Source organism: Nicotiana tabacum, chromosome 4, assembly GCF_000715075.1.
Source record: "Nicotiana tabacum cultivar K326 chromosome 4, ASM71507v2, whole genome shotgun sequence".
Classification (NCBI taxonomy): domain Eukaryota; kingdom Viridiplantae; phylum Streptophyta; class Magnoliopsida; order Solanales; family Solanaceae; genus Nicotiana; species Nicotiana tabacum.
In genome coordinates this window covers 116,835,392-116,850,733 of record NC_134083.1, presented here as the reverse complement: position 1 = coordinate 116,850,733, position 15,342 = coordinate 116,835,392, and the positions used below count along the sequence as shown (strand labels likewise).

At 32.5% G+C, this 15,342-nt stretch overlaps 2 protein-coding genes across 2 annotated transcripts; both read right to left on the bottom strand.

Annotated features, from left to right (window-relative positions):
- Positions 1-1,270: 1,270 nt before the first annotated feature.
- On the bottom strand, positions 1,271-3,333 carry LOC142180358 (anaerobic nitrite reductase MHB1-like). The gene is made up of 4 exons (XM_075252347.1): positions 3,098-3,333; positions 2,464-2,578; positions 2,198-2,314; positions 1,271-1,579 (listed from the first exon to the last, which is right to left on the bottom strand). Exons 1-4 carry the CDS (start codon positions 3,193-3,195, stop codon positions 1,451-1,453), a joined length of 459 nt encoding a protein of 152 aa, XP_075108448.1. The 5' UTR covers positions 3,196-3,333; the 3' UTR covers positions 1,271-1,450.
- A 6,833-nt stretch (positions 3,334-10,166) lies between these two features.
- LOC107773449 (anaerobic nitrite reductase MHB1) lies at positions 10,167-12,229 on the bottom strand. Its single transcript, XM_016592867.2, has 4 exons — positions 11,994-12,229; positions 11,360-11,474; positions 11,094-11,210; positions 10,167-10,475 (listed from the first exon to the last, which is right to left on the bottom strand). Exons 1-4 carry the CDS (start codon positions 12,089-12,091, stop codon positions 10,347-10,349), a joined length of 459 nt encoding a protein of 152 aa, XP_016448353.1. The 5' UTR covers positions 12,092-12,229; the 3' UTR covers positions 10,167-10,346.
- Between the last annotated feature and the right edge of the window lie 3,113 nt (positions 12,230-15,342).

Genomic DNA, 15,342 nt, shown 5'->3' with positions numbered 1-15,342 from the left:
TTATTTACTTTTTTCCTCGTCTTATTCAAATTTTAGTATTTTTTAAAATAAACTAACTTGGTCCACACGCTTTTTCAATGTGATTAACACACACCGTGACCACATCAGCGAGGTCTTTGACACATAAGTATGGTCAATGATCAAATGGGTTTATTAATGTGAAAATAGTTAAGTTGAAGTGTTGAAATGGAAAAATTCTAAGTTCGTTTACCGGAATGACAAATGGACGCAAGTTTAGGTGGCCCAAAGGCCACTCCGCCTATTGATAATATAACTAGTCCATTCAATCTCTTCTAAGACATTATTAATCTTAAATAAGATTTTATCAATTTTAATTTTGAAAAACTTTTTTCCGCTTAGTCAACTTACATGAACTGTTAACATTATTTTATAAGCAATATAGACATTTGGAAAAGAATCAAGTTTTTTTATCTGATTGAGTGTATCGATTATAATATTATCATCTACTTGTACTATTTTCCTTAACACTTTTAATTCAGAAAATAAGTCTAAATCGTCAATATCACATACTATAAACTATAGCTTTTCTAGAATAATATTGTGAGATGACTTTCTTGGAAGAACAAAGAAAATATAATTGCAATGCATTGCACTGTATAATTGTAACTTTGTGAGAAACATATAAAAAGAGAGATCTCAGTACTGTAAAATGTAAACCGAGAAGGAAGTGGAAAGGTCGAGTTGAGAGAAATTAACTAGTAAAAAGAATAATTGTGATGATTTCTTCCAAAATTTGCATTCTTAACGTCACCTTAATTGATTTTTGGGGCCCACTTTGTTGGTCAAGGTTTCTTAGTAGTATATCTTTCCTTTTACATGCACGTATGCAGTAGTCTTTTAAAAGGAAACCTCATATTGTTTTTCTCAAAATAAATATAAGCTTCTGATCCTATTGGTACAAGTGGGGCTCCCAAATTAGGGGCCTAAAACTAAGGCTTTATTGGCTTTACCCAATAGCCGCCCTTGTGTACATGTGGACAATAGAATAAAAGTTCAAAATAAAAAGAGCAACAAATATGTATATCAATATTATATTAAAGAAGAATAGTAGACAAAGCTATTAAATCAAATGACAAGCTAACAAAGAGTCATAATACGGGGATAATATCATTTTGTAAATTCTTACACGGACCAATTTATTTTTTTTTTTTGGTTGACTTTTGAGTTAAAGGGAATTTCCTTTCCATTTTAAAGGTGAGGGGTATTGTTTCCCAACTCTATAAGTTTAAGAGGAGTTGAAACCAAGTACTTCTCGTAACATCACCGACATGGGCGTATGACCTTCCTCTTTTAGAAAAATGTAATCCATACACATACACGAAAGACATAACCTCATAGGAACTACGTATTACATTTTGATGAAAACTTGAAGAAAGAAATACTATTAGTATGTGTTTGCATTCAACTTTGTAGCATAGGATGAAGAACTCTACTTCATCTCGGTCTTGATACCATTGACCAACTGATCAAAGGCCTCACCCCACGCATTCTTCATATCAACGCTCCACATATCTGGAACAGCTTCTTTGATTGTCTCCAACAAGGCAAACTTTGTTACCTGTCAACTCAAACATTCTTCCGTCATTTATTTTGTCATTTACACACTCGAAAGTTGGCTCTTTTAGCTATCAAATTAATTTTCTAAGGCAGAAAAAGAAAACTTAAATCACTTATGAGAGAAATTAGAGAAAAAAATAAAAGACACTGAGATTTGCATGAGTTTATTTCGAGTATTTACAATTATAGCGGAAACATTGTAAGCCCCTTTTGTGATATAAGAGCCAGAAGCTTATTTCGAGTATTTATAATTCTAGTGGTTATAACACTTGACAGATAATTCGTTAGTCGAGAAACCATCTCCCGAATGCCTATCAGAGGCAGTCACCAATTTTTTAAAATCCTTAATGTCAAAATTAGTCACCTTGGACCGTTGTTGATTTTTTAATGCAATTTTTGTGTTGCTGTCTCTTTATAGTTTTTGAAATATTTAATTTAAGTTTTTTATTTGAAAAAGAAGTTTTGATAGATTTCATGTCGGACACTAATTAATCAAAAAGACAGTTATGTATTACTCCATTAAACATGACATTTATAGTAGGAAGAAGATCCATTCTTACTTGAAAAATGAAAATCGTTTTGGTACGTCAAATATAGCTTAATGCAAGGGAGATTATACCTCAAAGTGCTCATCAGCGACGCCGTATTTGAAGTGCGCAGCACCCAACTTTTTGAGAGTCGAATCCCTCACCACTACTTTTCCTGCTTTTCTAAGTTGAACTGCGGCTTCACAAGTCTTCAGTAAAACAAATAAATGAAATAAAGATTGTCATCAGGGTATAATACAATAATCATGTTGTATTTAGCTTAGCTGATTTAACGAAAAAGGAAAAGAACGTAACGTAGAGAGGAAGGAGTAGCAGCCAATTGTAACGATATTGTTACCATAACAAAGACAGACTTAGCATGAGGCTTGAGTTTGGCATTTTGCTCCAAGGGCACATTTGAATCTTTGAGGAATGAGAACAATTTCTTGGCCGATGGTGCAATCTCAAATATCCTAAAAAGCATCAAATAATCAATCCATCATATATTCAATCAAGGGAAACAAGTCAATTCAAATATAGCGATCGAAAGGATAGTATGAAGGTCGTGTACTCAAAATAGGTCATAAAAATAAAATTTATAGGTCGAAGAATGCATTATATATATTATTCCCTCCGTTCCATTTTACGTGAACCTATTTACTTTTTGATCTGTTCCAAAAGGAATGACCTCTTTCTAAATTTAAAAAGAATTAAGCTTGAACTTTCAATTATACTCTTAAGAGAAGCTTTTATAATCATACAAATACTTTGAACCTTTTTCTGACTTGTTTAGGACCATAAATTATATCCCAAAAGTTTTATTTTTACTTAAACCACGTGCCTAGTATTGGAATTGAGGGAATATATGGGTATTTGGACAATAATTAAAGAAAATGACAGAGAGTATAAACAAGCCACCCTTGGTATAATTCCTAAAGATATGTATATTAAACAAATAAATAAAAGCTATGGTTGTGAGTGTGCATACGTACTTGAGAAAGAGTTTGAGACCCCATTCTCCGGCATTCTTTTTCATGGAATCCCATGACTTGAGAACCAGAGCTTCTTGTTCTTCTGTAAAGCTACTCATGATGATCAAACTTTTGGATAAAAAGTGAGTATGTGAATTTCCTTACTGGATATGCATGGTGCTACGAATACACTGTGTATATATAGTACTTTGACTGAAGTGCTTAACCTTTCATGGTGATGGAGAGCCATTTCTTGTGGCACAAAAAAGAAAGTTTGAACAAGTTGAAATAAAATTTAATGCCACCAGGTGTGGAAGATACGAGTCTAATGGGAAATATTGATGAAAATGAAAACCAGGGGCTGGTCTCTATGGCGACTGGAGGCTGAACATGGTTTTTGATTGCTTTTGTGGGCTTTAGTGAGCGATGACGTAATTGATGGTTTTTTTAAATGGTTGACAAATGGTATTACAGAATGTCTAGTGGGAGAGCAACGGTCAAGATAATATAGAATTCGCTTTTTATGTTTTTAGGCCAAATACACATAGGCCTCCTAAAATATCTCAACTAAGGCTATTTTCTATTAGATACTCATATCCACCATAATGTAATTATTAAACATCTCGGATTTGGCTCACCTCCAATATAGTATTTCTTTAGTTTCATCTCATCAAATTTAATGACATTTGTCCACTTTGATCTAAGAATTAAGATTTATTTAGATTAAACAGCCTCTTAACCCTTGTTAAACTAGAAATTTGTTTAAATCTTGCTGAGAATTTCATTTAACTTTCTTCGTTTCCATTTCATTAGTTGCTTATTTGGCCAAGTTTCTAGAAGGCAACAAAAAATATTTTTGTTTTAAAGTTAAAGTGTTTGGCCAACCTTTTAGAAAGAAAAAAAAAATTGAGTAGAAGTAGAAGTAGTTTTGAATAAGCAGAAAAAAGTAGTTTTGGAGAAGCAGAAAAAAAGTAGTTTCTCCCCAAAAGTATTTTTAAAAAAAAATACACTTAAAACCACATTTTAAAAGCTTAGTCAAACACTAATGGCTGTTCAGAAGTGCTTTTTAAATTAATTAGTGAAACACAAACTGTTTCTCCCAAAAGTACTTTTGAGGAAAGCACATTTAAGAAAAATAAACCTCTCAAAATAAGCTAATTTTAGAAGTTTGTCCCAACGGATAATAAATCGTGAGCAAAGGCAACTTTGTGTGTTTTAACTTTGTTCTTCTTCACATTAAATTCAATAAAATCTAAGACTTAACACAATAAACTAACAAAAGTCAGAATGCTTAGGTTTTGTAAATGGTGAAAAATTATACTTTAGATTAAAAAAGGTAAAATACATAAATAGCCACCTGAACTATACATCAAATTCTTGTTACATACTTTGAAGACCAATATCACCTTACACACACAACCTTTTAAAATTATATTTAGTGCACACTAGGGGTGTTCGTCGGTCGGTACGGTATGGTATTTAGACTTTTCGGTTCGGTATTTTCGGTATTCGATTTCGTAAAATGATATACCAATACCGTACCTAATTAAATAAATTCGGTATGGTTCGGTTTTTCTCCTTTTTGTTTCGGTTTATTCGGTTCGGTAACTTCGATTTATTCGGTTTAAATACTAACTAGTGCATAGAGTCATAGACGGTAATAAAGTACTCAAAAGTAAAAAACTAAAAACGTTTGTTGACAAAAGTTTTGTCCAAAATCAGCAAATACCAACCTAGAGAGAGAAAACTTAAAGAAATATCTTCTTACTTGCTTAGAGTTAATTGATGAACTTAGAAAATAAAGGAAAGTATAATTTTAGATTTCTTATATTTAAGTTATAATTAATAAAATGTGTATTGTGTTATATAATATATATTTCGGTACGGTATCGATATTTCGGTATTTTATTTTAAAATACCAAATACCATATCTAATACCAATTTTTTTAAACTTAAACCAAATAGCATACAGAATACCAAAATATCGAATACTGAATACTAAAATTTTCGGTTTCGGTACGGTAATTCGATATTTACCAAATTATGCACAAACCTAGTGCACACTACTTTTTTCTTGACTAGCTTTTTATTTGGAGATTGCATTCGTGTGCCAATCAATGTGACACGTGTCATAACTTATTTGTAAATAAATACTAATATATTTAAAATAAATCTTAATTGATTAAATCAAAAAAAAATATTATATCATCTTCCCCAAGCACCCACCCCCTCCCCCTCTTTCCCATCAGCGTCCTCACCAGTCATGGAGTTCAGAAGAGGAGAGCAATATCATCTAGCATCTATAAAGAGTAATACATGGAGCTTAGAAGAGAGGAGTAAAATCAAGGGCAACAAACGAAGCCAAGAAGGCCATCATCATCACTGCAACAATATTTTGAGATCTAAGAATGAAAGAGATGAAAACTGAAATTGTAATTTCTCTTTTCTCCATTTTTCTCCTCCATTTTCAGGTCTCATACCACGACCAAACAAAGCAAATCAAAGTTAATTTTTGATTTATATGAATTAAAGAACTCCATTGTGAATAAAATCTCCAATCTTTCCTTATAATTTTAGTCATTCTCATGAAATACAAAAAACTATTCTTTGTTACTCCATTTATGTAAAGATTGGATGTTTTGGTGAGTTTTAATGGTAGAAAAGAAAGTAAGAGAAGTTTGGAAGGGCAAGAGACGAAAACGAAGGGTTTAATTTTTGCGGTTCCCATAATATATATATATATATATATATATATATATATATATGAGTATCTTTTGACTATACTCTCGCTACTACTTCATTGAGAAAATTATTAATGATATTTATCGAGTATTGTGTCACTGTATTCATACTACACATCTGCATATTTTTGTGCAGCTTATGGTCCCAGCACTGGTGGATCACCTGAGTAAGCTTAGGAGCTGATCAGGAGACTTTACAGTAAGTTGCCTTGCTTGGTTCACAACCATTGAGCCAGCTTCTATCTTTCATTTACTATCGTTCATTTGGGATGACTTTGTACATTATTTTTTAATAGCTCGTGACTTTTACTATCAATTCTTGGGGGTTGCTTTAGCACTTTGTTTAAATTATGACTGTTAGACATTATTATTGTCTCATCTATTGGTTGTTGCATATGTTGGTTTGCCTAGCAGTTGAGTTAGGTATCATCACAGTTTTCATGAAATTTGGGACAGACGAGGGTAAAATTCAGTAAGAAGGCAGAGAACAAGACCTAGGAGAAGCTGGATTATGTCCATTTAGACTATTGAGGTCTAAATAACTCACTCCAATAGTGGTTCTATATATTTCATGACTTTGATTAAGGATTACTCAAGAGTGGTATGTGTGTATTTTCTAATATAAATGATGATGTATTTTTTTTAAATGAAAGGCGATGGTTGATACAGACCGATAGAAAAGTGAAACATCTTCGATGTAACAATTGGTTAAAATTTTACAATTTCAAGTTTAATAATTTTTGGAGTAGAGAGCATAGTGAAATACCATTGTACTAGAATATATGAAATTTATAAATCATCGTATCAATGACTTCATAGAGCTAGAAATTGAATCCCGACGAGCTCAGCCCGATAATTTAAAAGTAGAGGAAGTAGAGAAAGTGCAAAATCTTGATCGAGATGATGCACCTGTCCCACATCAATCGTATAGCATTGCAATAGGTAGAGAAAATAGAGTAATCAGACCATAGTTGATAACAATCTTCATAGATATGTAAACCATGTAGATATTATTTTTTCGATTTCACAGACAGTTTATTTGTTGGAGCCTAATAGCTATCCGAAAGCTATTTTGAATACAGAAGCAGATCAATCGAGTGGTGTTACGCATGAAGATATTGAGTCTCTTAACTAGAATCGGGAGATGATTTTTATTTTTACATTTCACTGGTTGTTAGTGCATGAGTAAATACATGGTGTATCTTGATAAATAAAATTAGTAGGGACTAAAATAGATCTTGAGTTACTTGAAGGGTACTACAGTTCCGGCGAACAAGTTTAGGCATTGCTTAAGCTTGATTGATGTATAAAGTACTAAGTAGAGCCCTTACAAAGGCTGAGGATAAAGCAGAGAGATTTTATTTCTATTGATGAAGAGAACTTAAGCTAAGCCAAGGAGATGATTTGTTGTTTGGGTCTTGAATTTTGTGAATCCTAATTATGTCAAATTTTCTGGTGGATTTGGAGAACTCGTTGTCTTGTAAGTTTGGGAACCCTTTTCCTCGGTAAGTTTGAAAAATTGTAATTAGAGATCTATTGTCAAAGTGGAGGACTCTTTCTCATTAAATTCTTATATTATTTTTTTCTCTATTTAATTTATATGTGATTATGTGTTAATTAACTCATGATCTTCTATAATAACTATGATGCGCCAATAACTCTTGTCCCAATTATAGGAGATGATGATGGCATGTGCAGTGTCAGATAGAAGCGGCTCTGAATCTTGAACTGTAATTTACGACGCGTTTTTGTTCTAACCCTTCAACTTTATGTTAATTTATTTATCCGATGTTTAGATAGGGCAATAAGGAGCTGACTACTCTAGCAGAACTCTCGGGTCTTGCATTAGATAAAATCAACTAAAGTCATATGTATATCAGGGCAGCTCAATACTAGTGGGGTCTAAAGCAAACTTTGAAGTATATTTTTCTAGCTTTTTGAGATGCAAAGTTATAAATAATTATATATATATATATATATATATATATATATATGTATTTGAAGTATATTTTTCTAACTTTTTGAGATGCAAAGTTATGAATAATTATTTTACAATATATTTCTTCTAATATTTCTTTTCCGGCCACCTAAACTTGTACTTGATTGCCATCCCGGTAAACGAATTAGAACTTTCCCATTTTAACATCCCAACTTAATAATTTGCACATTAATACACAATTCCGATTGAGCGTGCTCTTCAATCGCCGTAACATGGATAGCATGTCATATGCTAAGCCTTTTATTGCCTGATATGTCTAATTTGTGGGTCTCTTTTTTTTTTTACAAACCAATTTACTAAATTTCTAGTTTATGGCCTTTTTTCTTTCTCTTCCTCTTCACCATATTTTCGCTAGGACAGCCTGAACCAATTCAGCTCAATACTGGTCCTCCTAACTCAAGAATTAGACTCAAAATGCCTCCACGAAATGGTCACAAACTGAAGCCAACTACCCAAGTTCAACAGACTCAAATTTAGTTCGCACAACACTGAACAATTCAATGCCAACTAATCACCAATTTGTAGGTTCATAACTTGACAAAAATGGCATAACTGTAGCTGCAAATTTTAAGTCTAAGCTAGGAAGATTAAACCAGAAACTAATTTCAATGAAACTAGCAGTGGTAATTTCAATTCAAAGAGCAATTCCAAATAATTTTCAAACACAACCCCAATCGAATTTTCAATATCCAACAATTTAAGGTTCAATCATCTTACTTCTCATATTTGAAATATATACTTTCAGGTTATAGCATCAATCAACACAATTTCAGCCCACGGTATTAGAAATCACAGGCATATCCTCAACCAACGTTTTTCAACTTAAATTTCTCCTCATTTGCAAATGCATCACGTTTGATTAGATGTTAGTTTTGGAAAAAATGTTCTAACTTTATTTTGGGTTTGCTTTTGAAGAAAGGGGAGGAAGAAGATGAGAAAGGGTTGGGGTGTGGGAACAGGAACTAAGTGATGAGGGAGAAATAAAAGAATTGGGGTTTTGGGGGGGGGGGGGAGGGGGGGGATTAGAGACAAGGGTTAAGAGAGGGATTAGGGATTTTTCTTTTTTAAAGTTTTTGCCTTTTATTTACTTTTTTTCTCGTCTTATTCAAATTTTAATATTTTTTAAAATAAACTAACTTGGTCCACACGCTTTTTCAATGTGATTAACACACACCGTGACCACATCAGCGAGGTCTTTGACACATAAGCATGGTCAATGATCAAATGGGTTTATTAATATGCAAATAGTTAAGTTGAAGTGTTGAAATGGAAAAATTCTAAGTTCGTTTACCGGAATGACAAATGGACGCAAGTTTAGGTGGCCCAAAGGCCACTCCGCCTATTGATAATATAACTAGTCCATTCAATCTCTTCTAAGACATTATTAATCTTAAATAAGATTTTAACAATTTTAATTTTGAAAAACTTTTTTCCGCTTAGTCAACTTACATGAACTGTTAACATTATTTTATAAGCAATATAGACATTTGGAAAAGAATCAAGTTTTTTTATCTGATTGAGTGTATCGATTATAATATTATCATCTACTTGTACTATTTTCCTTAACACTTTTAATTCAGAAAATAAGTCTAAATCATCAATATCACATACTATAAACTATAGCTTTTCTAGAATAATATTGTGAGATGACTTTCTTGGAAGAACAAAGAAAATATAATTGCAATGCATTGTACTGTATAATTGTAACTTTGTGAGAAACATATAAAAAGAGAGATCTCAGTACTGTAAAATGTAAACCGAGAAGGAAGTGGAAAGGTCGAGTTGAGAGAAATTAACTAGTAAAAAGAATAATTGTGATGATTTCTTCCAAAATTTGCATTCTCAACGTCACCTTAATTGATTTTTGGGGCCCACTTTGTTGGTCAAGGTTTCTTAGTAGTATATCTTTCCTTTTACATGCACGTATGCAGTAGTCTTTTAAAAGGAAACCTCATATTGTTTTTCTCAAAATAAATATAAGCTTCTGATCCTATTGGTACAAGTGGGGCTCCCAAATTAGGGGCCTAAAACTAAGGCTTTATTGGCTTTACCCAATAGCCGCCCTTGTGTACATGTGGACAATAGAATAAAAGTTCAAAATAAAAAGAGCAACAAATATGTATATCAATATTATATTAAAGAAGAATAGTAGACAAAGCTATTAAATCAAATGACAAGCTTACAAAGAGTCATAATACGGGGATAATATCATTTTGTAAATTCTTACACGGACCAATTTTTTTTTTTTTTTTGGTTGACTTTTGAGTTAAAGGGAATTTCCTTTCCATTTTAAAGGTGAGGGGTATTGTTTCCCAACCCTATAAGTTTAAGAGGAGTTGAAACCAAGTACTTCTCGTAACATCACCGACATGGGCGTATGACCTTCCTCTTTTAGAAAAATGTAATCCATACACATACACGAAAGACATAACCTCATAGGAACTACGTATTACATTTTGATGAAAACTTGAAGAAAGAAATACTATTAGTATGTGTTTGCATTCAACTTTGTAGCATAGGATGAAGAACTCTACTTCATCTCGGTCTTGATACCATTGACCAACTGATCAAAGGCCTCACCCCACGCATTCTTCATATCAACGCTCCACATATCTGGAACAGCTTCTTTGATTGTCTCCAACAAGGCAAACTTTGTTACCTGTCAACTCAAACATTCTTCCGTCATTTATTTTGTCATTTACACACTAGAAAGTTGGCTCTTTTAGCTATCAAATTAATTTTCTAAGGCAGAAAAAGAAAACTTAAATCACTTATGAGAGAAATTAGAGAAAAAAATAAAAGACACTGAGATTTGCATGAGTTTATTTCGAGTATTTACAATTATAGCGGAAACATTGTAAGCCCCTTTTGTGATATAAGAGCCAGAAGCTTATTTCGAGTATTTATAATTCTAGTGGTTATAACACTTGACAGATAATTCGTTAGTCGAGAAACCATCTCCCGAATGCCTATCAGAGGCAGTCACCAATTTTTTAAAATCCTTAATGTCAAAATTAGTCACCTTGGACCGTTGTTGATTTTTTAATGCAATTTTTGTGTTGCTGTCTCTTTATAGTTTTTGAAATATTTAATTTAAGTTTTTTATTTGAAAAAGAAGTTTTGATAGATTTCATGTCGGACACTAATTAATCAAAAAGACAGTTATGTATTACTCCATTAAACATGACATTTATAGTAGGAAGAAGATCCATTCTTACTTGAAAAATGAAAATCGTTTTGGTACGTCAAATATAGCTTAATGCAAGGGAGATTATACCTCAAAGTGCTCATCAGCGACGCCGTATTTGAAGTGCGCAGCACCCAACTTTTTGAGAGTCGAATCCCTCACCACTACTTTTCCTGCTTTTCTAAGTTGAACTGCGGCTTCACAAGTCTTCAGTAAAACAAATAAATGAAATAAAGATTGTCATCAGGGTATAATACAATAATCATGTTGTATTTAGCTTAGCTGATTTAACGAAAAAGGAAAAGAACGTAACGTAGAGAGGAAGGAGTAGCAGCCAATTGTAACGATATTGTTACCATAACAAAGACAGACTTAGCATGAGGCTTGAGTTTGGCATTTTGCTCCAAGGGCACATTTGAATCTTTGAGGAATGAGAACAATTTCTTGGCCGATGGTGCAATCTCAAATATCCTAAAAAGCATCAAATAATCAATCCATCATATATTCAATCAAGGGAAACAAGTCAATTCAAATATAGCGATCGAAAGGATAGTATGAAGGTCGTGTACTCAAAATAGGTCATAAAAATAAAATTTATAGGTCGAAGAATGCATTATATATATTATTCCCTCCGTTCCATTTTACGTGAACCTATTTACTTTTTGATCTGTTCCAAAAGGAATGACCTCTTTCTAAATTTAAAAAGAATTAAGCTTGAACTTTCAATTATACTCTTAAGAGAAGCTTTTATAATCATACAAATACTTTGAACCTTTTTCTGACTTGTTTAGGACCATAAATTATATCCCAAAAGTTTTATTTTTACTTAAACCACGTGCCTAGTATTGGAATTGAGGGAATATATGGGTATTTGGACAATAATTAAAGAAAATGACAGAGAGTATAAACAAGCCACCCTTGGTATAATTCCTAAAGATATGTATATTAAACAAATAAATAAAAGCTATGGTTGTGAGTGTGCATACGTACTTGAGAAAGAGTTTGAGACCCCATTCTCCGGCATTCTTTTTCATGGAATCCCATGACTTGAGAACCAGAGCTTCTTGTTCTTCTGTAAAGCTACTCATGATGATCAAACTTTTGGATAAAAAGTGAGTATGTGAATTTCCTTACTGGATATGCATGGTGCTACGAATACACTGTGTATATATAGTACTTTGACTGAAGTGCTTAACCTTTCATGGTGATGGAGAGCCATTTCTTGTGGCACAAAAAAGAAAGTTTGAACAAGTTGAAATAAAATTTAATGCCACCAGGTGTGGAAGATACGAGTCTAATGGGAAATATTGATGAAAATGAAAACCAGGGGCTTGTCTCTATGGCGACTGGAGGCTGAACATGGTTTTTGATTGCTTTTGTGGGCTTTAGTGAGCGATGACGTAATTGATGGTTTTTTTAAATGGTTGACAAATGGTATTACAGAATGTCTAGTGGGAGAGCAACGGTCAAGATAATATAGAATTCGCTTTTTATGTTTTTAGGCCAAATACACATAGGCCTCCTAAAATATCTCAACTAAGGCTATTTTCTATTAGATACTCATATCCACCAAAATGTAATTATTAAACATCTCGGATTTGGCTCACCTCCAATATAGTATTTCTTTAGTTTCATCTCATCAAATTTAATGACATTTGTCCACTTTGATCTAAGAATTAAGATTTATTTAGATTAAACAGCCTCTTAACCCTTGTTAAACTAGAAATTTGTTTAAATCTTGCTGAGAATTTCATTTAACTTTCTTCGTTTCCATTTCATTAGTTGCTTATTTGGCCAAGTTTCTAGAAGGCAACAAAAAATATTTTTGTTTTAAAGTTAAAGTGTTTGGCCAACCTTTTAGAAAGAAAAAAAAAATTGAGTAGAAGTAGAAGTAGTTTTGAATAAGCAGAAAAAAGTAGTTTTGGAGAAGCAGAAAAAAGTAGTTTCTCCCCAAAAGTATTTTTAAAAAAAAATACACTTAAAACCACATTTTAAAAGCTTAGTCAAACACTAATGGCTGTTCAGAAGTGCTTTTTAAATTAATTAGTGAAACACAAACTGTTTCTCCCAAAAGTACTTTTGAGGAAAGCACATTTGAGAAAAATAAACCTCTCAAAATAAGCTAATTTTAGAAGTTTGTCCCAACGGACAATAAATCGTGAGCAAAGGCAACTTTGTTTGTTTTAACTTTGTTCTTCTTCACATTAAATTCAATAAAATCTAAGACTTAACACAATAAACTAACAAAAGTCAGAATGCTTAGGTTTTGTAAATGGTGAAAAATTATACTTTAGATTAAAAAAGGTAAAATACATAAATAGCCACCTGAACTATACATCAAATTCTTGTTACATACTTTGAAGACCAATATCATCTTACACACACAACCTTTTAAAATTATATTTAGTGCACACTAGGGGTGTTCGTCGGTCGGTACGGTATGGTATTTAGACTTTTCGGTTCGGTATTTTCGGTATTCGATTTCGTAAAATGATATACCAATACCGTACCTAATTAAATAAATTCGGTATGGTTCGGTTTTTCTCCTTTTTGTTTCGGTTTATTCGGTTCGGTAACTTCGATTTATTCGGTTTAAATACTAACTAGTGCATAGAGTCACAGACGGTAATAAAGTACTCAAAAGTAAAAAACTAAAAACGTTTGTCGACAAAAGTTTTGTCCAAAACCAGCAAATACCAACCTAGAGAGAGAAAACTTAGAGAAATATCTTCTTACTTGCTTAGAGTTAATTGATGAACTTAGAAAATAAAGGAAAGTATAATTTTAGATTTCTTATATTTAAGTTATAATTAATAAAATGTGTATTGTGTTATATAATATATATTTCGGTACGGTATCGATATTTCGGTATTTTATTTTAAAATACCAAATACCATATCTAATACCAATTTTTTTTAAATTTAAACCAAATAGCATACAGAATACCAAAATATCGAATACTGAATACCAAAATTTTCGATTTCGGTACGGTAATTCGATATTTACCAAATTATGCACAAACCTAGTGCACACTACTTTTTTCTTGACTAGCTTTTTATTTGGAGATTGCATTCGTGTGCCAATCAATGTGACACGTGTCATAACTTATTTGTAAATAAATACTAATATATTTAAAATAAATCTTAATTGATTAAATCAAAAAAAAATATTATATCATCTTCCCCAAGCACCCACCCCCTCCCCCTCTTTCCCATCAGCGTCCTCGCCAGTCATGGAGTTTAGAAGAGGAGAGCAATATCATCTAGCATCTATAATGAGTAATACATAGAGCCTAGAAGAGAGGAGTAAAATCAAGGGCAACAAACGAAGCCAAGAAGGCCATCATCATCACTGCAACAACATTTTGAGATCTAAGAATGAAAGAGCTGAAAACTGAAATTGTAACTTCTCCTTTCTCCATTTTTCTCCTCCATTTTCAGGTCTCATACCACGACCAAACAAAGCAAATCAAAGTTAATTTTTGGTTTACATGAATTAAAGAACTCCATTGTGAATAAAATCTCCAATCTTTCCTTATAATTTTAGTCATTCTCATGAAATACAAAAAACTATTCTTTGTTACTCCATTTATGTAAAGATTGGATGTTTTGGTGAGTTTTAATGGTAGAAAAGAAAGTAAGAGAAGTTTGGAAGGGCAACAGACGAAAACGAAGGGTTTAATTTTTGTAATTCCCATAAAAATTATACCTTGTTTAAATTCTTTATCATGGGTTTTGATGGATTTTTTAAGCTACCGTGGGAGAGACAAAATGGAGGGGAATTTTGGGAAGACATGTGAGGAAAGGATCGGTTAGGGGGAATGATCTTGGTAGTTTGGGAGAAGAGAGATGTTGGATAGGTATTTTCATTTGATAGAAAGGAAAAATAAGGAAAATGTTATTACTTTGACACGTGGCACTAAAATACAGATTTAGATAAAAAGAATTACAATTCTTACACAGTCAGTCTATTTGTTAAGCACGCATGTACCACGTAGCAAAAATGGTATGTAATAGACACAATTTTGAAAGGTTATAATGTAAAGTGATATTGGTTCTTAAAAGGTGTGCAACAAGGTGGCGACTTGATAGGTAGTCTTGAGTACTAGCCCTTATTTTCATGTTCTGAGACTTTTATTAGCTTCATTTGATGCTTCTTGGTTTACGTGCGTGGTCACTGTCACTTTTCGAAAAGATTTTATATGAAATCTTGATAAAAATGAATATTATGACTAAAAAAGAGGTTAGAGTTTACCACGATCAATATTTTGGATAAACGACTCCGGATCGATATTTTGAGGATTCCTGTAGGTTCGTATTATGATTTTGGATTTGGGTGT

Excerpts from the sequence above, each read along its gene's own strand:
- LOC142180358 (XM_075252347.1), bottom strand. The coding sequence starts at position 3,195 with ATGAGTAGCTTTACAGAAGAACAAGAAGCTCTGGTTCTCAAGTCATGG. Across the intron at positions 2,579-3,097 it reads GGTCTCAAACTCTTTCTCAA|GATATTTGAGATTGCACCAT; the intron begins GTACGTATGCAC and ends GATGCTTTTTAG. Across the intron at positions 2,315-2,463 it reads CTAAGTCTGTCTTTGTTATG|ACTTGTGAAGCCGCAGTTCA; the intron begins GTAACAATATCG and ends GTTTTACTGAAG.
- LOC107773449 (XM_016592867.2), bottom strand. The coding sequence starts at position 12,091 with ATGAGTAGCTTTACAGAAGAACAAGAAGCTCTGGTTCTCAAGTCATGG. Across the intron at positions 11,211-11,359 it reads CTAAGTCTGTCTTTGTTATG|ACTTGTGAAGCCGCAGTTCA; the intron begins GTAACAATATCG and ends GTTTTACTGAAG. Across the intron at positions 10,476-11,093 it reads TCGCTGATGAGCACTTTGAG|GTAACAAAGTTTGCCTTGTT; the intron begins GTATAATCTCCC and ends TTGAGTTGACAG.